Consider the following 26,482-nt stretch of genomic DNA (forward strand, 5'->3'; position numbering starts at 1 on the left):
ATTCAGACGCCGCTGCACATGATCAGACACTCACACACACTTATATATATATATATCATGTGCACCATTTAGTAAACGAGGGAACGAATTATTATATTGTGCACAAGATTGAATAAAACGAGGGAACAAATTATTATATTGTGAACAAGATTGAATAAAACGAGGGAACGAATTATATTGTGCACAAGATTGAATAAAACGAGGGAACAAATTATTATATTGTGCACAAGATTGAATAAAACGAGGGAACAAATTATTATATTGTGAACAAAACGAGGGAACGAATTATTATATTGTGCACAAGATTGAATAAAACGAGTGAACAAATGATTATATTGTGAACAAGATTGAATAAAGCGAGGGAACGAATTATATTGTGCACAAGATTGAATAAAACGAGTGAACAAATTATTATATTGTCCACAAGATTGAATAAAACGAGGGAACGAATTATATTGTGCACAAGATTGAATAAAACGAGGGAACGAATTATATTGTGCACAAGATTGAATAAAACGAGGGAACGAATTATTATATTGTGCACAAGATTGAATAAAACGAGTGAACAAATTATTATATTGTGCACAAGATTGAATAAAACGAGGGAACGAATTATTATATTGTCCACAAGATTGAATAAAACGAGTGAACAAATTATTATATTGTGCACAAGATTGAATAAAACGAGTGAACAAATTATTATATTGTCCACAAGATTGAATAAAACGAGGGAACGAATTATATTGTGCACAAGATTGAATAAAACGAGGGAACGAATTATTTTGTGCACAAGATTGAATAAAACGAGTGAACAAATTATTATATTGTGCACAAGATTGAATAAAACGAGGGAACAAATTATATTGTGCACAAGATTGAATAAAACGAGGGAACGAATTATTATATTGTGCACAAGATTGAATAAAACGAGGGAACGAATTATAATATTGTGAACAAGATTGAATAAAACGAGGGAACAAATTATTATATTGTCCACAAGATTGAATAAAACGAGGGAACAAATTATTATATTGTCCACAAGATTGAATAAAACGAGGGAACGAATTATAATATTGTGCACAAGATTGAATAAAACGAGTGAACAAATTATTATATTGTGCACAAGATTGAATAAAACGAGGGAACAAATTATATTGTGCACAAGATTGAATAAAACGAGGGAACGAATTATTATATTGTGCACAAGATTGAATAAAACGAGGGAACGAATTATTATATTGTGCACAAGATTGAATAAAACGAGGGAACGAATTATTATATTGTGCACAAGATTGAATAAAACGAGGGAACGAATTATTATATTGTGCACAAGATTGAATAAACAAGGGAACGAATTATATTGTGCACAAGATTGAATAAAACGAGTGAACAAATTATTATATTGTCCACAAGATTGAATAAAACAAGGGAACGAATTATTATATTGTGCACAAGATTGAATAAAACGAGTGAACAAATTATTATATTGTGCACAAGATTGAATAAAACGAGGGAACAAATTATATTGTGCACAAGATTGAATAAAACGAGGGAACGAATTATTTTGTGCACAAGATTGAATAAAACGAGGGAACGAATTATATTGTGCACAAGATTGAATAAAACGAGGGAACAAATTATATTGTGCACAAGATTGAATAAAACGAGGGAACGAATTATTATATTGTGCACAAGATTGAATAAAACGAGGGAACAAATTATATTGTGCACAAGATTGAATAAAACGAGGGAACGAATTATTATATTGTGCACAAGATTGAATAAAACGAGGGAACGAATTATAATATTGTGAACAAGATTGAATAAAACGAGGGAACAAATTATTATATTGTCCACAAGATTGAATAAAACGAGGGAATGAATTATAATATTGTGTGCATGATTCAGTAAAACGAGTGAACAAATTATTATATTGTGCACAAGATTGAATAAAACGAGGGAACGAATTATTATATTGTGAACACAATTTACTAAAATGAGGGAACGAATTACATCATGTGCATGATTTACTAAACCGAGATAACGAGTTTTTAATCCATGACCACAATTATATATTTAGTCCGCATGTGATGTGCAGCGCTCTGCATTAATACGTGCAAGTGTGTAAAATGTGATTTTGTGTGTCCAGCAGCCCCTCCACCGTCATCAGTGAACCGCAGCATGTGAGGGGACGTCCCACATCTTCATCATCATCATCATCATCAGCATCAGCTGACCCACAGGAACACAGCGACGTCCAGGCCTTAGTTCAACCCACGGGGAAAGGATTGATTTCTAGTGCTGATTATTTATATTGCTACTCTTCTCTTGAGTTTCTTCTGTTAGATTGAGTGTAATGTGTGAGCAGGTGCTATTCTGGCGTATCACAGCACCCAGACTCACTACAAACAGGAAGTAGAGCCCATAAACACAAGCTCACTTCCCTCAAGGGTTGCGTTCATCGTTCGCTTGTTTTATATGGATTTTAAACAATCGCTCCCGGTTTTACCCAGTGTTCTTGACACGATTTTAGTACTCATATCTTTTGCACTGTAACGACACCCATCGTTTCTTTTTTGATATCAAACGATTTGTGTATAAACGATGTAAAGGTGCCGATCGACGGGATTTGTAAATGATCTGTATGTTGGATAGTTCGCAATAGCCACCACACTGTTTCCCGACACACTCATGAATGTTCCAGCTTGCGTTTTATTTTTCTATGGCTGAGATATATTTAAATAGAGAGAAGAGTACAGAGTATTACAGTTTAAAGAAGAGTATTACAGAGTTTTGGCTTTAGCACATGAGAAGTGACCGTTTTAAAACAGTTGAAAAAAAAAAAGCAATAAGCAGGGTTTGGTGTTTCACTTTAATGTATAAACTGTAAAGTCCATGATGTATATACTGTACACCATACAATGTGCAGAGCGGAGATGCAGAAGAGGTTATGTATCAGAGTCAATATGCAAATGTTCATATTTCATCTGTTTTATATCATGTGAAATAAATGTTGATGTTCTTATATATGCCGATTAAGAGCGTTTGATTCCTTTTTTCCTCTGATTATGAGAGTTTGCACAACATTATTGGGTTTTTTCATGCACTGCCACTGATAATACAGAATATTATAAAATATAATGTGAAATATTATTACAATTAAAAAGAACTGTCTTCTGTGTGAATATAACGTAAACTGTAATTTTCAGCATCATTACTCCAGTCTTCAGTGTCACATGATCCTTCAGAAATCACTCTAATGATGATTTATCAATGTTGGAAACAGTTGTGCTGCTCAATATTTGAAATTCACTTCTGCCCGCATGATTAAATTTGATTGGCTATCTCAGTCATTTTGAAATTGACGCTGTTATGTGTGTCAATTAATCAAGTGTGACCTGTATATCCATTACATTTATTGATGTATGCATATTATCCAAAGCAAGAATAATGGAATAATTCCACGAATAATGATGAAATGTAAAATCATCAGTGTTAATTAAACACCTAATTAACTCGGTGTTTTGGTACCATCTGGTGGTTGGATGCGGTATTGCAACACAATATGACTGATGGCGCCCTCTGTTGGTTGTGATGTGTAAAACATGCTTTCTAATGCTGAGTGTTTCATAAATATGCAGTAATGTTCAGTAATAATGATCGAAAATGTTGTGAAAAATTAGTTTTGGCCTCGAATCGCAAGCAATATATGATTTGCATGAAAAACTGAGGATCTGGATTTTGATTCCAGTGTGTAAAATCCTATCAACAGGAAACTGAGGCCATCTAGTGGTGATTTCCAGGAAGGGACGTTTTAAAAGGTTTAAATGACTCATGATATTTTCCAGTTTTTAACTAGAATCATGTAGTAATGCGGTAAACACGCCACTGATTGTGAATCTGGAACCCCCCCCACCTGAGAAAAGCTGCAGATGCCAGCAACAACAAGACCGGAATCAGATAAAAACATGATTCTCAAACCATCAGCACTTCCGCTGGAGTTTAAGCTTATCACACCGGCTTATTTATTTATTTACTAACACATATACTCCTCACATATGTTATAGTAACATTATTTCTATAATATTAAATATCAAATATTTCTACAAACATTTTAATTAAATGTCACGTGACATTACATGACATTTAAATGTCATGTAACCATCGAGTACAAAAAATCGTGAATACGTTGTGAATGTACAACTTAAACATTATTTTCAATATTGAAAATATATCGTAAATATTATATTTTCAGCCTTTTAATTAGATTATATAACTTGATACCCGTTTCAGAAAACATAATTTTACGACAAAATTAATGAATCTAGACTAATTTATTTAAATGCTTGTTTTTTTTTATTTGTTTTTTTTTTATTCAACCATATTTTCGAACAAACGTTCAAATAACGACGGAAATATAGATTTGCATCTCAAAAGCATTTTATAACACATCTATTCCTTAATGCTGACTTAAAGAAACGAGGGTAAATAAACATAAAATGATTTTAAGATTAAGGCCTCATTTTGAATGAAAATTAGCAATATTACAATGTCAGTCAGACATTAAATAATTAAAACTTTTCCACTTCATTTTGGATATTTGGTGTTGCGAGCACGTGGAGACACTCATAATAAGCGCTGACGTCACGCTCGCTCCTCCCCGCGCGTCCCCGATCAACCTCCAGTTCCACGATCCGTCCGGTTGCCGAAAGTCTCCGCGTTTCACCCGTTTCCCGTCGCTTAAACCCGGCCAGACCGCACGCACACGAGCGGAACCCGATGGCTTCGACGACTTCTGACGGTTCCGAGCAAGAGTCGGCGAACCCGAGCGAACAAAACGGCGATGGGAGCGAGTCGGGCCTGCGCGCCGCCGATCCGGAACCGGCCGTTAAGATGGACGGAGCGCAGATGGACGAGAAGCTCAACGGACACCAGTCTACCGAACAAAGCCCGGTGGAAACCACGCGGGGAGATGGCGGTAACGACGAGGATGTCGAGACGGAAGTGGAGCCGGAGAAAGAGCCGCAGAAGAGCCCCGGTAGCGCAGACGGGACGGTGGAGCGGATGAAAGGAGAACAAAGAGGGGAAGAAAACGCGTCTTCACCGGCGGAGAAAAACAGCAGCGGCGCCGGCGGAGGATTGAAGAGGCGCGCGAGTCTGGAGATGATGAGCTCGTCGTCGGACGGAGAACCGCTCAGCCGCATGGACTCGGAGGACAGGTGTGTGTGTGTGTGTGTGTGTGTGTGTGTGTGTGTGTGTGTGAGTGTTTGTGTGAACCCATCATCCGAATCATTTAATATTAGTTCTGCTGATAAATCACGCCTTTCGCGCGCTGTTTAGATCATTACTCCACTCTCTCAAGCGAGAAATGTGTGGCTGAACAATTAGAGAGGATCACAAAACAAATCTATTAAGGCATAAATAACACAATTATGAATAATTATTATTAATAAGGAGTAAAGTGTATTCTATTGGACGTTTATTACCATGTTCTAAAAGCAGAAATGCAACAAATAATATCTATTCTGCAAATCAGTTGTCACACAATACATAAATTGAAAAATATTGTGTAGGCTATGTCATAAAGCTATGTTTATCAGACATGTATAAATGTGGGTTCATGTCTAATGTCAAAAAGCAGAAATGAAACCATTTAATAGTGAGCATATTAACAATCAATATTTCAACCTCTTCTCATTGCTATTATTAGTTTTATTAGTGCAGAGTTGTTGTTTTGCAATCTAAATGGTTGCTTATGTATTTAAGCTTCATTTATCTCACTGAAAATTGCAAAGTCGAGTAATTATTGAAACAACACTCATTTCATAAGTTACTTCGCCTGCAAGAACTTTTGTTGGGCGTCTTTCTTTAGAACCCCCCCAAAAAAACATCAAAATTGGTTCTGAGTTTACTTGAACAACTGTATAAAGGCCCGGCGTCCACAGCTAGGACGATAACTATAACGATAAAGATATCGTTTTGAAAATCTTTGTAAATGTAAAAGAATAGCCGAGTTCACACCAAAAATATAATAATAACAGCATAGATGAACAATTTCATTGGAATCACTTTCAGAGCGATTCTTTTTTTCCAGCCGATGAACGATAAAAACATTGACAGCCAATCAGAATTCAGCTTGAGCATTTAAAGGGTTAGTTCACCTAAAAATGACTAAATTACTCACCCTCATGTTGTTCCAACACCGTAAGACTTTCGTTCATCTTCAGAACACAAATGAAGATATCTTTGATTAAATCTGAGAGCTGTCTCACTCCTCCATAGGCTGCTAGGTAATCGAGATCTGCCATCCCAGAAAAGTTAGTAAAGACATCGTTAAAATAGTCCAAGTGACTACAGTGGCTCAACCTTAAGTCATCAAGCGACGAGAATACTTTTGTGTGCAAAAACAAACAAAAATAACGACTTTATTCAAGTATCTCTTCTCTTCCATGTCATTCTCCTAAGCTGTTGACGTAGCGTAACAGCGCAGCGCTTCTGGGTTGTACGTCAGAACGTAGGCTCACTATTGGCCGACGCTGGTCATGTGTGTGATGCTGGCCAATAGTGAGCCTACGTTCAACCCAGATGCGCTGCGCTGTTACACTACGTGAACTCACTCAGAGGAACATAGAAGAAAATCAATAGTTGAATAAAGTCGTTATTTTTGTTGTTTTTTGCGCACAAAAGGTGTTCTCGTCGCCTGATAAACTTAAGATTAAGCCACTGGAGTCACTTGGACTATATTAACGATCTCTTTAATAACTTTTCTGGGATGGCAGATCTCGATTACCTAGCAGTCTATGGAGGAGTGAGCCAGCTCTCAGATTTCATCAAAAATATCTTATTTTGTGTTCTGAAGATGAACGAAAGTCTTACGGGGTTGGAACAACATGAGGGTGAGTAATTACTGACAGAATTTTCATTTTTGGGTGAACTAACCCTTTAAAGCGGCAAACAATAAAAGTGTGCACTTCACAGAGCGATATGTTCTTTATTTTTATATTTATTGTTCTTGATGTGAACAGGCCGTAGCACTGTATTGGCTTCGGCCATGGAAAAACATCAATCTGTCAACAATCCCAGGTGTATTTGAAGCATATTTCTGAGTCTCTTGGCACCGCAGTAACTCATTACCCCAGAGTTTGTTTGTTCACAGCGGTAATCCTGCTCCTCAAACTCCTTCAAATGTCTTAAACTCATAGAAACACAAAAGGAGATGATAGTCAGAATGAAAGAAAGATGGCTGGAAGAAAGATCCAATGAAAGTGAAATGTTTAGCCATTCCAGAACTATTAAAGCTTATCGCAATCAGTTATTTGTCAAGTCATCTTACCTTTATTTTTAATAGCACTTTTGTACAATAGAAATGATTTCAAAAGCAGCGATAAACAGGAAAGTAACAGAATTAATAATGCAAACTTATTAATTATTAAAGAGATTATCTGTATTGTCATTATTCAGTTTAGTGATTCAGTTCAGTAACTGTGAAGTTAATCAATTATGAAACCAGTTTGATTCAGACGATAGTGTCGTTATTCAGCCTGAGTGGTTCAGTTCGGTTCAATAATGTGAGGAAACTTTATTAGTTTGAAAAAAGTTGCTTGATTTATAAAGCAGAAGACAATAGTGTGATTATTTGTGTTCTCATGTGATACTGTCAGTGCAGTTAAATCAGTATTTTTGCTGGATTTTAGAGTTTAGATCAGACTCTGCACTGGGCCTTGGCTTCTCTGGAAGTTGACGTCGGCCTGGTTTTGTGTCTCTTCCTTATCAAACCGAATGCTTTGAACTGGTTTTACACTCCGACCCATGAGATCTTTAGCCATCTTTCCACATTCCCAGGATGACATGGGTGCGGTTGTGCGAGTGTTTAGTGGCACTCATCACACTAGGCTGGCTCTATTATTATTCGCAGTACTCTAAAGGCAGGAGAATATGTATTCCTCATCCTCCATTGGGCTTGGAGTGTGCTGTAGACGGCCTGGCTCACTCACAGCACATGGGAAAGCTCCGTAGAGGATCTGCAGGCACGGTGGAACGAATCACAGTGAGCTCAATGTATCAGGTCAGCCCAGCGGTGGAGGCAGGAGAACGAGGGAATGTGTGTGTGGATGGGAATCCCTGCTCTGTGCCAGACGTGCTGTTTTCGTGGAGCTTTTGGTGGGAATAAAGCTCTTAAATGCGAGTGGAGGCGCTGAGCCCTGCTGTCCGGCCAGCTGGAGGGGCTGAATGTAAGTTCTGTGCGGGACATCTGGGAGAGTATGACCCAGACCACACGACAACTGACAGATAAGAAGAAGATATGAAGTCATGCCTTTATACTGTGGCTTTTGGAAACGTTCATTATCTTCAAGGTTATTCGCCACAAGTCATATTGATAAATGGTTTCGTCATTTAGCTGATAGTTTAGTCATTTATTAACATTAGTTAATGTTAACTAACAATTGAACATACTTCTAAGGCATTTATTAATCTGTTCATTTCAGTATTTACTAATACACTGTTAATCAAAAGTTATCTGTTGATGTTATGTAACTAATAATGAACATTTGTATTTTTATTAACTAACAAAAATATTGCTCATTGTTAATGTTGGACCTTATTGTTAAGTTTTATCAATAGTTTTGCATAAAATTGCCATTTTCATACTGTTAAAGAGATACTGTTTCTTTGTGGGCTGGGCAAACATATTCCAAATGACATGAGCACTGTATTCCAAGTCACATGATAAGCTTCATGTGAGGAACAGACCAACATTTGTGTTGTTAAGCTCTAGAAATCATCAAGGTTTAGTGTCAGTGATGCCAAACACCAGTGCCAGTTTAAATGTGTGAAAGAGCAAATGAGTTTTGAGAGATCTGGCGAAGGGGAACTCCACTGGATGGGACGTTTGAGTAAAAGCAGGTGTTCGTTGTTTCCTTGTCCACTTAAGCAGGTTTTGGCACAGTTTTCTGAATTAGTTTCTCAGTGTACGTTGATCAGCCAGCTGGACCAAGCGATCTATGTGTGTGTGTGTGGACTACCCTTTGTAGTCTGTCACATGAGTGCAGTGCTGAGCGAGACGGCCACAGCTTCCAGAAGAAAACTGAAGCTAATGTCTTTCATATGCCAGACCTGGTCTACTCCTGTCACGCCTGCCACTCAAAATTCACTGTTTAGTAACCCAGTTTATGTAAGTCTCATATTAATGCATTTCATTGTGGAATCTTAGGTCAGGCATCACTATTGTTATCATAATCGTGGGAATAATAATGCTAATATTACATTAGTGCCTGCACCATTTATGTGCATTCTTCAGAAAATGTAAAAATCCATTTTCAGCAAAAAATCATTGCCGTACCAGTGGGTTTTGCACAGGGTCCGAAATTAACACCCGCCAAGCGCCAAATGCGGGTAGATTTTCCGTTTGGCGAGTAAATCTCAAAAGGCTATCCGCCACACTGGCGGGTGAATGTTCATACCAAAATATGAAATTTTCAGGGCGCACGCGCTCTTCTGCCTCTTAAGAACGAGCAGAGAGAGAGAGAGAGAGAGCCGTCTATGGAGAGAGCCCCGGCCGCGCGCGCGCACTCACTATTCAGAGCGGTCAAGCGTCAAGCTGCCCCGTACTTTTTGACAAGCGTCCTTGACAGGGCGGCCAGAGCTTCTTTGCAGCTCAAGTCGGCGGCGGTGTGTGCGTAGCCTACAGTTAACGCTCTATCTGTTGACGGCGCTGAGGAAAAAGCTCCCGCCACTTGAATAAGCGGTCGCCGCCCATTTGTGTTCTCTTGGCAGTTGGAGAGCAAAGGCCGCGCACCCAGCCGTGCAGAACGTCTTCAGCAATCGCGGATTGTGCATACTCCGCCGCTGGCCAGGCTGCTTCTGCTTTACACACCATGGCTGATCTGTTCTCGAGAAAAGGAGTTTTCCCATAGCGTTTGCACCGCAATACTCGATCCCTTATCTCTCAGGGAACCGAGTAGCCTACGTTCTGCCTTCCCTTCCACATGAGTCAGGTAACAAAACTGACAAAAACAATAAATATTTCACCGCAATGATAGTAATATTTCATATATTTCTCACATTTGAATCAATAGATTTTTTTTTATTATTATTATACATTTCAAATTTTGCTCTGAACAATTTTTTATGTTTGTATTCAACATAATAGACCTAACGTTACCTTATTATCTCAATAAAGGTACAGAAATTAATGTATATGTGACAAAAAAAGGCTGTTTATTATTTTGGCCGGTAAAAAATATGCTTGGCTGGTGGATTTTTTCATCTACCAGTCCCCGTGGCAGGTGAGCCAAAAAGTTAATTTCGGACCCTGGTTTTGCAGATGTAAACACTTTATCACTTCATCGGTAGTCAGACTGGCAGTTGGAGTTTGTCTCTGTGATTACCCAGAATCCTGTTCTCTGGCACATCCTGGGATTTAGCGTCAGTTGTGGGCAGTGAAGTCTGAAAGGAACCAACAGATGGAAGTGTGTGTGAGCCCCTCCTCTCCCCTCAGGAGTCATTCAGTCACAATCACTGGAGTTCATGGGGCTTTACTGTGGTAGTTTACCGCTGTCCTCTCCCACACTGCACAGCTGCACACCCCCCCCCCCGCTCAAAAGCTTACTGTTACAGCGTTTGTGTGCCACGGTTAGGTGCTCACCCCATGGCACTGGCCTCATTTACCGCTCACAAAGACTCATGGTTCATAACGTGGGCGCTGCAATGCTGATTTTGCATCAAAAATTGAGATAAAGTTTCTAAATTAGTCGTGCTACTCAATATAACTTTCCCCATTTTTGATTTTGTGTTGCACTGCTTATCAATGCCACAAGACGTCACTTTTAATCTCTTTATATCCATCACATCTAGTGTGTGTGTGCTTTAGGGCCAGTGTTGTGCATACAGATGAACTAAAAAGGATATTTTTTAGCGAATAATCAACACTACAATGGGATTTAATCCAGAAAATATTATGAAAAGGCCATTAAAATGCTTTTGACGCACCAATAATTGTATAAAGTCCAGGTTTTCTGTCATATCAGGCAGCAAAACAAATATTGTTGCACCTTACCTATATATGTATATCAAAATAATCCTATTTATGTGTGTTTCAGTATCAGCAGTACTCTCATGGACATGGAGAGCATCGCATCTAGTGGTCGTTCTACTCCAGCTATGATGAACGGTCACGGTGGGGCTTCTTCCTCCTCCACTAAGGGCTCATCTTACCCCTGCTGCTGGGATCAGTGCCACATGCTGTTCAACACCAGCCCGGACCTGGCCGAACACATCCGCGGACTGCACGTGGACGGACAGCGCGGCGGGGTCAGTGTGTGTGTGTGTGTGCATGCTTACAAAACATGTATCAAAAAGATATTTTCTCAGGTTTTCTTTTTTAGGCGTATGCTTTTGATGGACAGAGTGAAATTGCTCACCGTTTGCACACCTGTTTCCCGCAGGTTTTCGTTTGTCTTTGGAAAGGCTGTAAGGTGTATAACACACCATCCACCAGTCAAAGCTGGCTCCAGAGACACATGCTGTCACACAGCGGAGACAAACCTTTCAAGGTCAGCCTCTTCTTTGCACAGACACATGCAAATATTTGTTTTAATTTCATTTATAATACCAAAAAAGTTAATCAAAGTCCTACCATAAGAACAGGTATTGTTCAAAATTCATGTATAACTCTGATGAAAGGTTTTGATTCACTTCAAATATTGACTACTGTATTTAATTCTTTTTTTTTTAAATATAATTTAAGAAAAATAATTGGTGAAACATCACGTAAGGTCTATCTTTTTTGCAAGATGCACCCTTCGTGTTCATACTGTAATACTAGTATAACGTTTTGCTTTGCAATAAAAATGCTGTCCACAGTACTCAACCTGTAATTATAACCCTATACCGGTTTTTCATTTACTGTAATTACTCTGACCGTTCTCTCTCTCTCTGTGAAGTGTGTGGTGGGCGGTTGCAATGCCACCTTCGCCTCCCAGGGGGGGCTAGCGCGCCACGTGCCAACCCACTTCAGCTCCCAGAATTCCTCCAAACTCTCTAGCCAAACCAAGGTGAAGGAAGAGTCGCCTTCCAAAGCGGGCATCAACAAACGGAGGAAACTCAAGTACAAACGGCGACGGTCGTTGCGTAAGTGTCAGTGTATCTTTGATCTTTAATCCGTATTCAGCTCCATTTCAGAACTCCTTCTCTCTAACTCCAGTCTGTTTCCTCCCACCAGCGCGACCTCACGACTTTTTTGACGCTCAGACCATGGATGCAATCCGTCATCGTGCCATTTGCCTCAATCTGGCGACCCATATTGAGAGCCAGGGCAAGGGCCACAGCGTTGTGTTTCACAGTACGGTGGGTACACACACTTCACGTCCTTAAGCAAGCTGGATCACTAGCAGACTATTTCTGCTGTACACATTGTACTGTACATGACACAGTGAGCTCTTTTTTTATTTATTGCATATTGCTTCCCATGCTATTTTTTTTATAGTAGCCTGTTCGTAGTATATACTGCACAGCAAGCACTGTAGTGATGAGTTTTATCTGGGAAAACTTTAAAGGGCATGGAAAAAAATATTACAATTAAAATTATTGAAAGTTTAATTTTATTAAATGTTAAATTTTTTTTCGTTGAATCTGTATCTTCAATTTAATAGCCTGAAAAGCTGATATGGCAATACTAGGGGTGTAACGACACCCTAATTTAACAATTCGATACATATCACGGTACTGAACTCAAGATGCGATATTATTGCGATATTCCAAGACATATAATAAAAGGTTAAGAAAGAATGTACTGTTGATTAAATGCTAAATTTGATATAACATTGTGGGTGTAAATGAATAGGCTTGGACAATGGTGACACCAGAATAAATATATTTATGATTCTGAACCTGAAAATACGGAATTATTTTAGATGAATATGCTTGCACTCTGTCACTGGCTAGATACATCTAAAATAATGTAGGGCACTTTTTACTGGTAATATAAGACTTATAACATAAGCATTATCAGGACCCACTAATATTCCCCCATTATTATACATTATATTCAACATAATATATTGTAGTTTAATGTAGTACTGACTCTGAAAATGTAATTTTTTTCTCACAGGGTAATTTTTATTTTGGGTGAACTATCCACGATACATATTGTTACATTTTTGTAGTGCGATATATTGTGATACAACCAGCCAATTTCGTATTCTGCACTAGTGTTACATTTCAAACGCAGCCCATGTCTTTAGTATAGAAAATATACTTGTTCTTAGAGAAATTTGTGTAGATTCTGTCTTGAATTGCTGAATCATGAGAAAGCGTTTCTTCTTTGTATATACTAGTCATCAGCATGACCGCTTTCCATTTTCTATTTTTTTTAATAGTAGCTAACCTGTTCGTAGTATACTGCACAGCAAGCACTGTAGTGATGAGTTTTATCTGGGAAAACTTTAAAGAGCATGGAAAAAAATATTACAATTAAAATTATTGAAAGTTTAATTTTATTAAATGTTTGTTTATTATATTGTTCGTTGAATCTGTATCTTCAATTTAATAGCCTGAAAAGCTGATATGGCAATACTAGGGGATGTAACGATACCCTAATTTCACGATTCGATACATATCACGGTACTGAACTCATGATACGATATTATTGCGATACTCCAAGACATATAATAAAAGGTTAAGAAAGAATGTACTGTTGATTAAATGCTAAATTTGATATAACATTGTGGGTGTAAATGAATAGGCTTGGACAATGGTGACACCAGAATAAATATATTTATGATTCTGAACCTGAAAATACGGAATTATTTTAGATGAATATGCTTGCACTCTGTCACTGGCTAGATCTATTTAAAATAATGTAGGGCACTTTTTACTGGTAATATAAGACTTATAACATAAGCATTATCAGGATCCACTAATATTCCCCCATTAGTATACATTATATTCAACATAATATATTGTAGTTTAATGTAGTACTGACTCTGAAAACTTCAATTTTTTCTCACAGGGTAATTTTTATTTTGGGTGAACTATCCACGATACATATTGTGCATTTTTGTAGTGTGATATATTGTGACTCGATATATTGTTACACCCCTAGGCAATACATTTAAATACAACCAGCCAACTTCGTATTCTGCACTGTTACATTTGAAACGCAGCCCATGTCTTTAGTATAGAAAATATACATCAGGACTCTGATGAAGATGTAACTACATCGAAACGTTAGTCATTCATTGTTATGCACCTTAAATAAATATTTTAATCAGTAGACATCTGTGCTGCACTGGCGATTCCTTTTAGTCTGGTTTGTTTTGTCCTGCCCTGGTTGCACCGGATTGTTTGTGGATTACAGAAGCGCAGAGAACCTTCTTTTCAAGAAAATATACTTGTTTTTAGAGAAATGTGTGTAGATTCTCTCTTGAATTGCTGAATCATGAGAAAGCGTTTCTTCTTTGTATATACTAGTCATCAGCATGACCGCTTTCCATAGCCTTCAAGCTCGAGTCGGGACTTGCTTGGCTCTCACGCTCCAGTAGCGTCTTGTCTGCGCCACGGCTCCCCTGTGTCTTTAATTAAACTGTTAATGAGCTGCACAGGCCCTCCTCTTAACATCCTCGCTCGCTGATCCCAAAACCCCATGAAAACTGTCCCATTTAACCAGCACGCATCAGTTTCTTTTACAAGCACACAGCCAGGAGATGTAGCATGGCTTTAACCCATAAAGGAGTTCTCATACAGCTTTTCATTGTGTGCAATTGAGCAGGTGATTGCCAGGCGAAAGGAGGATTCTGGGAAGGTGAAGGTGCTGCTTCATTGGACGCCGGAGGACATGTGAGTATATGAAAGCGCACCACTCACCTCAGGGCTCTGCACTAAATGTCAGCCGTTTATATGAGTCAGGAGCCACCTGAGGGTGGCCTTATGCACTGATGCTTCAAAACACACACACGTATGACCTGATATACGTCACAGACCGATGGTTCTGAGGCTCCTTAAGTCACATTAACTGCCTTAAAAACACACAGACTGATCTACAGCTGACTGTGTAGATGTTATTAATCCCAAAGGAGACGTTTAGCATTCCTCCCTCCTGGTGTGCAGAGATACAGACGAGCTCAACGGCTGTGTGCAGAATGAACAACTAGCATACTACATATTACACAGTAAATGCTAATTGCCTATTTATTTATTTTTAAATGTAGTTTGTATTGAAATGTATATTTTTTTTTATTATGTGAAACAGAATGGCTTTTGTACTTCTTTTGAATAAGTGAACGTAAAAAAAAAGTAATGTAATATGGACACTACGTTCCGTCATGTTGTTAGTGTAATATGAACTTCAAGCGTCAGTTGCGTCGCTTCACTGCTATTCACGAATCCTCTATCATGGCCTCATGGGATAGCACTATTTCTCGCTGGAAATAGTAGGTCATCCAGGTACTTTTTGCCTGCTGTTTTATGAATGCAGTGAATTCGAACATACTCTTTCACATACTATATAGTAGTGAAGTATGCATATTTAGTTTCAGACATTTGTCACATGACCTCGTGTCTTGAAATTTTAGTGTCCAGTTCTGTTATTAACAGATCATTGTTATGCATTATGCATTCTGATCAAATAATGCGACACAAAGGAAGTTCCATTGCATTCATCAGACTAAAAATAGAAGATCAATTTTAGAACATTGTTGTACAGTATCTGACCCAGTGTGCTCTTTGTTGCCAAGTGTTGATCATTGGGGAATTGATCATGATAAACTTCTTTATCTAGAAAAATAGTAGGTAACATGCCATCACTCCCTGTCTCTCCTCCATTCTCATATTTTTACACACTTTACTTCTCTTAATCCTTTTTCTCTTCTTCCTATCTCACTTAATCCCTTTTTCTTCCTCATCTGTTGTTTATTTCACTTTACTCTCAGTTTCTTGTGTCCTCCATGTTCAGCGATGCATCAGATCCACCTGAGCATTCAGATTAATGTGGTAAATGTCCACATTAATGTCAAGGCTAATGGATTGAAGAGTGCTGGCCTGAGTGAATCGCCACCCACCTGGAAACAAACTGTCTTTTGAAGTTTGTCCAACCCAAATACTTTTTAAAGGGTATCCTCTTGCTCTCAACATTTCCATGGCTTTGCCTTTGAACGTTACCTGTAACCGTTCTCACATTCCCACTGTATTTTCACCAGTTTTAGTGTAAATGCAGCGAAATCTGAGATTTAATCTTGATGTGCAGCTTAAACTGGTATTATCCAAAAATGACTTCTATGGTTAATGAACCTTTTTGGCTGATTGCACATTTGTACTGCAGTGTTTCGCCCAGCCAGCTAAAATGGTCCGTGTTGTGATAATTGGTATACTTGCATACCTTTACACTTATGCAAACCTCCTCACGGGACTGTCTGTGTGTGTGTGTGTGTGTGTGTGTGTGTGTGTGTGTGTGTGTGTGTGTGTGTGTGTGTGTGTGTGTGTGTGTGTGTGTGTGTGTGTGTGTGTGTGTGTGTGTGTGTGTGTGTGTGTGTGTGTGTGTGTGTGTGTGTGTGTGTGTGTGCACGCTGCTATTCCGAGTCGGACATCAATCTGAGCTGGAGGAATGTTTGACAGTTCAGCGATAATACAGAAGAAGATGCCGTCTCGGGAGATGTTTAAAATGGATTTCTGGGTCAAACAAGGCTCTTCCATGAAATAACAGCAGGGGAAAAAAAAGAGAAGCATTTTTAATAATCTCATTGAGGAATGTGTGTTGGAGGAAAGAAGGGCTGTGTGTTTGTGTGTTATCTGGCAAATGTTAATATTTATATGTAAGCTATGTTTGGAATCAAATACCAGCATACTGCTTACATACTGTATGCACACTAGTATCCTTTTTTGCAATGGCTGTAACCGATCAAAAAGTGGCCTAGTGTACCTGTGTGAACCCTTTACTGCATATTATTCATGTTATCTGAAGCTATTGCTCTGGCACACAATGCAATGTGCACAGCATACTACAAAATATGGCACTTTGTATTTTGTATACTTGTACATCTTGACATTTAGTATGCTGAGTGTGTTGCATTATACTGTAGAATATGTTATCCTATGCAGCATGCTCTGGTTTTGTAGAATACTACATCCCACAATGCAATTAGTTCAGCACACTGTATATTTAGTATATTATGTTGCATATTGCACATTTTGACATCTATACTATGTTGAGTGCATTGCATTAAACTATGGGATATTGTATACTATGCAGTATGCTCCGGTTTTGTAGAATAATATGTCCCACAATGCAATGTGCTCAGCATACATAGTATATTATGTTGCACATTTTGACACGCAGCAGGTCAACCCATGCAAAACATTTGCATTGCATTACACTGCATTCTACTTTTTTATTCTGAATGCACTGTGTCAAGAAATGACCCATATTTCTTTGTCTTTCTGATGTGCACAGACTTCCAGACGCTTGGGTCAGCGAGAGTGACCGTCCTCAGCTGAAGACCAAAGTGGTCCACCTCTCCCAGCTTCCTCAGGACACAGCGGTACTGTTGGACCCCAACGTCTACAGGTGACATTAGCTCACTTAAACTTTACCCGTAGCGTTTAGAGCAAATGAGCCGTCGACTTCTCCCTCGTTTGAGCTCGCTGTGGGCCGCGTGTTTTGAAGTTCTAGACGGGACCGACAGCTTTCCTGCTGAAAACTTGACATGAATTTCTCCAACAGATGGCGCCGGTGTCACTGCTACGAGAAATGGCCTTTCCAAACCTAAACATGCAACACGCCGGCTTCGAGATCTCAAGGGGGATGTGGGTGGGAGATCAATAAATAACCTTCGATCCAAGAGAAGATGTTAATTAATCAAAGCTGACGATACTATCCGCCTGGGTCACAGATACTCTAAACTCACCTCTGACCTTCTCCCACAGATGTAAACCATGATTCCAGGATTGTTAGAGCCACTATTAATCGGCCGTAATACATCATTTCTATGTTTATTAGACTCTAGTAGGAGTTTGTTTACCCAGACTCTTCCATTGGCGTGGAATGTGATGCATTCTGAGCATGTGGTCAAGGCGAACGCTTTGTGGGCAGAAGCGCATGTATTCATGCATGTTAATGTCTTCAGTTCCCCACACAGCCTACGGTGTGCCACGGTGAATAACAGGAGCACGGACAGATGCCCGTCATCTTCAGGGGTCTAGCGTGCTCTGAAGAGCAGGTTTATGCATCGTTACGCTGTTTGTGATACAGAAATTCAATTGGAAATGACGTGTTTTCTGGAGTCGTTGAGCATTTATATGCGTGTGTGTGTTTGTGCGTCGTACTAAAGTAGGTTCTGCTTGTTTTCAGGATGTTTTTCTAGAAGACTGGGTGGGGAGGGCGGCTTCTGTCAGTGCCTGCTGACGTACCCAAACCGAAGTGGACGCGCGGATCTTTTGAGACAGGACTTCTTTTCCCATTCCCCCCCACACACACACGCACACACACACACTTTCTCCCTTTTTTTCTTTTTAATGCTCAGAGTCTGCCAAAGCATGCAGTGAATTTTTAATGTGTGTTTTTATCCCTTGAAGAGGAAAAAAGGCACAAAATTGTGTACTCTGTCGATGCTGGACTTTTAACTATCTGGGAAGGATGGCTTGTGTTCCACGGTTGAAGTTTTAATTTTCCTTCCCTGCGTCCTCAAATCTGCTGACAAGCTCTTACAAGTCCTGATTACTATTTTTCCTTTTCTTTTTTGTCAAGAAAGTGCCCATGTAAATATTCCAGGAGATTTGTAATATATTTTTGTACTTCGGAAATTTTACTGTACTGTAGATAGACGTAATAAGCCACAGGCTAAACAGAAAACATAATTGTACAGAATGTGATAGCTAAATAGTTTTGGATGATGTGAATGCTTCCATAGACATATTTGCGTGTTTTACTTCCCATTTCTTGCTAGTATGAGAATCAAAAAAGGAGTGATTTTTCTTTTTCTTTCCCGAACACGTGCACAGACTCTTGTAACTGCTGCTCTACCTACTGATGATGATGATGATGATGATGGGATGTTCTTCCGTGTGTGCGCTGTTTGTGCATTTGCTCAAGCCAAGGAGTGTATAGACATCTCAATGTAATGGTGCTAAAGCTAACACTAGCGTTTAGGCTAATGCACATAGGAGAACTATAGGATCAATAATGATGGTGCTTCTTAGATTATGTAATTCCCTGTTCCCCATACTTACAGATCATAATTCTGTCTTTTTTAGTAAAGCTGAAAATTCTAAAAAAAAAAAATGCATTTTTTTGTTTGTTTGTTTGTCTGTTTGTTTGCAGCTAACGCTGGTTCCAGCCCATATAAACCTCGTGTTTCTTACACAGGACTGTTGTTTATGAGCAGTGAGGAGGCCAGGGGCATCTGGGAGTCGTTTTATTGGGGCAGATTTGCAAGCGTTGACGTGTAGGCCGTCTGCCAGGACCTTTAGCTCAGCGTCAGGCGTGCACACATGCCCTCTGAACATGCCTGCTGGACACTTGACCGTCTGCTTTTGAGTTTACATAAAATAATTCTCTCGGTTTGGGTTTTCCGTCATGCTAAATGAACTTGTCTTCATTTAGTGTCGAGTTTGCATATGTTCTAATTCTATTATAAGAGTTTTCTGTGTCTAACGCAATAGATACATGCTGCATTTTTTGGTGTTCATGTAACAGTGTAGCTGTAGTCAACGTTTCGCATTGAATATAATCATAGTGTAGTTTGTATTTGGGTCTGTGTTTGACTTTCCAAATGAGTTTTTATAGTGTAACGTACCACTGAGTAACAAGCACGTCTTAATTGCGAGTAATACACAACAGCTGCGGTCTGTCGGCGCGCGTACAATGGGACTGTTTGTCCTTAAGAAACTATATAATCAGAGCTGCACATGACTGGTTTGTTTTATTTATTTTTGGAGAAACTACTGAAAATACACCTCGCCTAAATGTGCTAAACCAACAAGAGAATAAAAATTAATCTAAGGCTTCATTCTTCTAAACTTATTTACATTTTAAGAATCCGTTTTCTCTAAAATAAGTAACTGCAAATTTAGTTACTTGCAAGAATTAATTGGGTGTGTTGGCCATCCTATCTTGCGGAACACTTTTAATTATTTAACAGATATTTTAAAAATGATTTTAAAGTGCCCCATTATGCATTTTAGGATATTTCCTTTTCATGCAGTGTGTAATATAGCTGTTTGTGAATGTAAAACGTCTGCAAAGTTTTAAAGATCAAAGTACAACGCAAATAAAGTTGTCTCCTAAAATAAAGAATAGATTCTGAACTGCTGTTTCGAGTCGTCAGTCTCACTTCTGTAGGTTTGTAACAAATTTGCATAATGCCAGCCTATCGTCTTCATTGGCTGCTGTTGAACAACGTCTACTTTGACCCTCAAACACTAGTTTTAGCTAACATGTGAGTTGTCGACATGTCGAAAATGCGAATCCACTTCGCATGCACGTCCGTATTTTCCATATTCCAAAGGACTCGTACAGTAATTGATGTGGTAAAACCGCTTCATCGTTACTGTTCGTATCACTGTGTTTCAAGCGCTAGAATTCAGATATAGGATAGGATTAGACTTTGTTTTCCCGAAGGAAATTTGTCTTGGACGCATATAATATAGTGTCTGCTGTTTAAATACAAGTAACATAATACATGCATACAGTACACACACTGCCTGTCGTACAACACACCTGTAATCATCTTAATAGTAAAATTCTAAAGTCCAAAGAAGAATCATAAAATATAAATTACAATTTATAGGGGTAAACCTCTGGCTGATTTGTCATTTAGGTCTGGACGGGGACAAAGGAGTTCTTAAAGCAACTAAGCCTGAAGTGTCTTCCTGAAGGACATGGGTGGGATCTGAGATGATGTTTTTGGGCCTGTCTGGTGATTATTTCATCAAAGACAGCCTGGAGTGTGTGGATGCTGCTTGACTCCCATCATTTTCATGGCTCTCTGTGTTAGCCGTGTAATCTGGGCTTTCAGCTGTACACTGAGATTGCCAAACCAGGCTGAGATGCCATACCGCAAAATGCTCTCAATTACAGCATGGTAGAAGGGAAACAACACTCTCTGGTTAACACCGAAGACCCTCAACCTGTGAAGAAAATATAGACTCTGTTGAACCCTATCGCAGACGTTTTCTACCTGGACACTCCATGTCAGTTTATTGTCGATGTGTTTGCCCAGATATCTAAGAGTCAGCCTGGGCTATATTCTGGTCATTGATCTCCAATGGATTTGGGGTCAAACACCATATCCACTGTTTTCTTGATGTTGATCGTAAGAGAATGTTTTTTACATCACTGGACAAAGTTCTGAACCTCATGTTTATATGCAATCGATTCTGACCAGGATAGCTGTGTCATCAGAAAACTTAATCATATAATTGTTAGCAGTAATACATGTCATTCATTAGTGTACGGTGTGACCAGGACTGGAGAACTGATGGTAGCATCATCAGCGGTGTTTGTGTGCGAACTGATCGGCCGACATCCAGCTGTAGTTTGCTCAAAATGAGCTTTTCCATGCACTTCATCACAACAGAAGTTAAGGCTAAAATCATTCTAAAATCATTATCATTCTTAGGTGTTCATTTCATCACAACAGACTGGGCCATGTGACCAATCAGAGCAGAGGAAGCTCTTGGAAAAGCGGGATTTAGAGAGTCTGAATCATTTATCTAATCGTTTCAGACTCTTTGAGAAATTAGGTGCTGCGTTGTATGTTATAAGCAAATTAAAGTGTTTTTTGACCTTGGATGCATGTTAAACCTGTTGTAGGAGACTCCAAAACTAAATTAGGAACCTTCAATATTGCATAATAGCATTTAAGCTGCTGTTTTGGTAAAAAGCACATGCTTTTTGTTTTGTGGTTTTGAAACGTTTTGGCTTTCCATGGTATTTTGGTTTTGAATGAGTTCTATGGCAAACTAAATCCCTCTTCAAAAGGAAGGAACTCAGTGCTCAATCAGCATGACTTTTATTTACAGTAAATTGCCGTTCACCCCGTGTTTTCTTTTTCATTTCTGCTCTGTGCACATTTAATGTCTCATCCATAGTGTGCTTTTATTCCTCTGTGAAGCAGGATGAAAATTGGTTGGATGCTTTAACATTTGTGTGTGTATGCATCAGAATTGAATTATTTGCACTAAAGAATGTCTAAACTCATATTTTACTCCTATTTTAAGCTGTGCTTGGTGACTGAATGCAAGTACACAATTGTGAATATTCCAGGTGCTTCAAGACAGATTGAATTTCTAAGATATTTAGTATTAGCATGTTTGAATCGGATTTACAATTACAGTGGAAATTCTAAATGTTGTTATTGCAGTGTTTGCAATATTCAAATACTGCTTTAATTTCAGTTACTTTACATGGCTTTACTGAAGATTATGAGGAAGAAAAGCCTCAAAAATCAAACCGTTCACATTATATTTGGGCTGTGGTTCCTTACCGGAATATTTTCCATCAGATTGCACACATAGATGCTGTTTTTATTATAGTACGGCTGTATTCAGACGACTTCTCCAGGTCCCAAAGCATCCGACTCCTTTGTTTTCATGCTGTTATGCCATTAGCTCTAATGTTCTCTCTCCAGGGCCTTTGAAGAGAAGGTAAGCAAGTGACCTAAATCTGTTTGTAGCACAACAGAGAGCATATTTCACTCCATCTCTGATTCTGCAGTGCAGGTAAGGGTCCATTTACATCCATTCCCTCACACACTCTCCCCCGACGAGCCTTCTCACGGCTGACGTGCTTGTGTGGGTCTGAGTCAAGCCGTTGGGAGGGATGAAAAGAGAAATATCATATCTAATGGACACTGAGAAAGAGTGCACTCTTCTTGTAGTAACAGGCACACTCTCGTTCTCAGATTCCAGCTCTGTTCCTAAACTTAATGAGCTGCCTTTTCTCGTTTACGCTGCCTTTTAAGGCAACGTACTAAATGAAAATGAACCTAAGAAGCGATTGATTTGAAACACTACATCTCCATGTGCCACAAAAATGGTGTATCTTTCAAGTGTCATTTCAGGGAACACTGTATTTGTTACACGTAATGTTGTAATGACAGTAAATAATGCACAATTACATGCAACTAACCGTAAACCAAACCTATTTAATAGAAGTTATAGAATATATATATTCTACATATCATATAGAATATACATATTCAATATTTTTAATAGCTTTATATTTTCAGTTTTCATTTTTTTATGTTTATTTAGCTTTAAATTATTTTTATTTCTGCTTTAGAAATGCCTGTACTTCAACTTCATTTATAAACCAACTTATTTTAGTTAGTTGCCAAGACCATTTGTTTTTCATCTATATTGGTTTTATTTTAGCTTCAATTACCGAAACAATTACAACACTGCATCCTTTGTGAAGTGCTTTGGAGACTGATGTTAGCATGTTTCTAAGAATAAAAATACATTGCACACACAAAAAAATGTTAACTTTGATACTTTTCGGTTGTGCACCGTTGCCTTAAAATGCTGTCTAGGTAGTGGACACTAAGTTTTACTTCTCTTGGTCTCACATTCGCTTCAAACCCGTGTTCCCTCAGCATCAGTCACGCTTTACAGTGATCAGACCTCTGTCTCCGTCTCCATTTCTTAATGCTGGTTTTCCACTGTCTCATCACACTGGAGTCAGTTTTATGGCTTTGATTTAGTTTGGGTAAATGAAACCAGTTGATGACTGGATTATTTAATTGTCCGGAATCAGGATGTAACTTTATTTTGACTTTTCTTCCCATTGACAGATTAATTCATCAGAGTTCAAGAACGTCACGTACAGCCACACTTGTGGGGTAACAGAATACTTGGACTGGTGTTACAGTTATACATACTGTATGTAATCATCCTGCCTGATTTTGTAGAAATGGCGGTTACTAGCAGGTTTCCAATACATTTTTTTTTATTTTTTTATTTCTTTTTTATTAAAGAAATGCAGCAGTAAGACTAAATAGTGGCTTATTTTGTCCATGGCAGGATCATGAACAAAATAAGCCACCATTTAGAGTAACATGTTGATTACTACAGCAATTTATTTATATATAAAAAGTTAGTGTGTGTGTGTATATATATATATATATAACTTTTTTTTTTTTTTACAGTAAATCATACAATTGAAATAACCTGGGTCTGCATTTAATAGGGTTTACAACACAAAATGTGGAGCTTGATCTAATGAATTTTAATACTTGCTGACTGACTCGGTGTATTTCAATTGTATGTATGTGTGTGGATGCACTGGAATAATCCTTTAATTAAAAATCATTCTTTTTCTAATGTCTTGAACAAAGGCTGTGAGTTCATCCAGAAGTAATTCCACATTATTTTCATATTTTGATATTTGGATTAGGTTGCTCAATTCTTGTTAATAAACTGGAATACATGTGTAATATATTCATTCTTATGTTTGTGTGCAGCAGGAGTCGGTTGACCAGTGGATGCCGCTATTTTTAGCGCCTGACTTACTTGGTGTCTTTGCCAGACGCACGGCACTAAGACGGTTTGTTTTATTGTGTGACAGTGTAAAATCAGCCTGGGATCGGCTCGTGTTTTCCCTCCCTCTGTCCCTGAAAGCGCCAGCGCTACGATTTATGAACCTCTCTCTGCGAGTCAGATGGAGATACAGCCCTGCATCTTATCAACAGGATTGAATCTGATTGTTCAACGCCTAAAAGAATTGTTGTTTTGGATGCATTTCTTGTGTGTGTGGGGGGGTTGTTTGGCGGGCCGTCCTGTAAAGAGCGTCATGTAAAATGCAGTCTGATTTACGAAACACAAGCAGGGCCTGTTTTGCTCCGTTCCTTTGCACATTTTTCAGGCGTGCATAAACAAACCTGAACGTGAAAACAAACAAGGCCCTTAGATGAGGAAGTGATTCTCTCATTCTTGGCTTAAGAAGAAGAGTATACTCCTTTGGGAAAGACCATTGATAACAGCTCTGTGTCTATTATGGCGGACACACGAGGCGTGATAGTCGAGCGACATCCAGAAGTTAGTAAAGGGGGGCATGTGCGTCATTGCAGCAGTTGAAGGTTGCTGAAACACCCCATGGCTGCCTGATTTCTGGACCGGGTAAATTATAGCCATCTTCCCCTAATTAGAACAAGAGAGGCTGACTCTCAGGAGGACCGTGATGACATCACGCTTTTCCCACAAATCCCAGAGGCAGCTCTGTGCTCAGACCGTTGAGCTGTAAAGATTGAGTTGTAGATTCACATTCGGTGTTTATTTAGAGCACATGGCAAGCCACCAAAGATCTGTGAGATTTATGGCTGTTTTGTAATTGGTACACCAAGATCTTTTAGTCCAGGCCAATCAAGTGAAAGAAAAGGCATTACAAACTAAACCAATAACATGCGTTTGGAGAAAAAGATATATGGCTTGGAGGTGCGTATTAACCATTTTGATGAAGGTTTTGGGCTTTTAGTAAATGGAGAGACGTTATTTGATCTTTTTAAGACAAAGAAAAATCTCAAGGATAAAAAAAAAATGGTGATTTGTGTTTTTGTTTTTACATACAGTACAAACTCTATTTGTGTCTTCAAGTCGAAAAGTTTCCAACTGCGTGTCTGGAAAAGTACCGTACAACAACGACATAAATATGAAAAAAATTCTTTACACATTGTTTATTGCATTAGTCATGCAAGCATTAAATTCGAACATTGTTGTAGCAGATTAACTTTGAGCTTTGTGTTGGAGTGGGCACGTGATAAATCATTCATTTTCAGTAGTGAACATGAGAACGTAATAGTCATTGCTCTAAATGCAAACTATCACTCTGTTTTTGTTTTAGAATTTCGTTCTGGCTCAAATGCAGTTTTAGTCGAGCAACATCTGTTATGACTTATGATTGCAGTTAGAAAACTACCTTTTTAACCCGTGCATGATGCAGTAACTTCACCGTCCTCTGTGTTGTAGATGTTCTGTCAATTAATGTGTTCAGCGTTTCTCAATGTCATCGTCAGTTCAAGAGCCTCCAGCATGAAGCTCATTAGGCAGAACAGAATTCTTGCTCCGGTTTTAATGGAGTGAGACTCACTGCACATCATACACCCAGGAGAAATATACTTCATTAATACAATTATATTATCTTTTTATTAATAGAATTGGTTTTCATACACTGCGATATACAGCGAGGTCCAAAAGAGACAAACAATGGAAATTATTCAGTTTTGTATTTTTCTAATTTATGTTGTGTTGTGTTCAATGGAAAATTAATATGCGTTTGGTAACTGACCTATAAATAGTGCCGAATCTAAAATAGCGCTTAGCAATTTTGCATAATAATGTTGAAAATCTTTACTTTTATTTATTGGTTTATAACTTAGTCATTTTCATTGTGGCCTCAGACTTTTGGCCCCCACTGTGTTATTATAAAAAATTATATGATGTTTGTTTTGAACTGTCAGCTTTCAAAGGTCAAATATTTTCTTAGTTTATAACAGGA

At 38.6% G+C, this 26,482-nt stretch overlaps 2 protein-coding genes across 27 annotated transcripts in view; both read left to right on the forward strand.

The window, feature by feature from the left end:
* Nucleotides 1-3,027, forward strand: part of plekha5 (pleckstrin homology domain containing, family A member 5) — a 156,306-nt gene extending 153,279 nt beyond the window's left edge. For 13 of the 19 annotated variants that reach the window (XM_081364326.1, XM_081364342.1, XM_081364344.1 and 10 more), the window contains one exon: nt 2,150-3,027. Coding sequence is in view for 3 of the 19 variants with exons in the window: in XM_081364342.1 (XP_081220468.1) it covers nt 2,150-2,187 (38 nt within the window). In the remaining 16 variants the exon portion in view is untranslated. The remainder of the gene's footprint in view (nt 1-2,149) is intronic. The other 6 variants (XM_081364337.1, XM_081364343.1, XM_081364345.1 and 3 more) reach the window with 1 other exon arrangement.
* Nucleotides 3,028-4,177: 1,150 nt separating this feature from the next.
* aebp2 (AE binding protein 2) overlaps nt 4,178-26,482 on the forward strand; it is a 30,068-nt gene continuing 7,763 nt past the window's right edge. For 3 of the 8 annotated variants that reach the window (XR_014030041.1, XR_014030042.1, XM_081363582.1), the window contains exons 1-7: nt 4,625-5,219; nt 11,100-11,310; nt 11,445-11,552; nt 11,943-12,129; nt 12,221-12,345; nt 14,768-14,835; nt 17,444-17,557. Coding sequence is in view for 6 of the 8 variants with exons in the window: in XM_081363582.1 (XP_081219708.1) it covers nt 4,780-5,219; nt 11,100-11,310; nt 11,445-11,552; nt 11,943-12,129; nt 12,221-12,345; nt 14,768-14,835; nt 17,444-17,557 (1,253 nt within the window). In the remaining 2 variants the exon portion in view is untranslated. The other 5 variants (XM_081363584.1, XM_081363581.1, XM_081363583.1 and 2 more) reach the window with 5 other exon arrangements.

Source organism: Scardinius erythrophthalmus (assembly GCF_964197995.2).
Source record: "Scardinius erythrophthalmus genome assembly, chromosome: 4".
In the NCBI taxonomy this organism is placed as follows: domain Eukaryota; kingdom Metazoa; phylum Chordata; class Actinopteri; order Cypriniformes; family Leuciscidae; genus Scardinius; species Scardinius erythrophthalmus.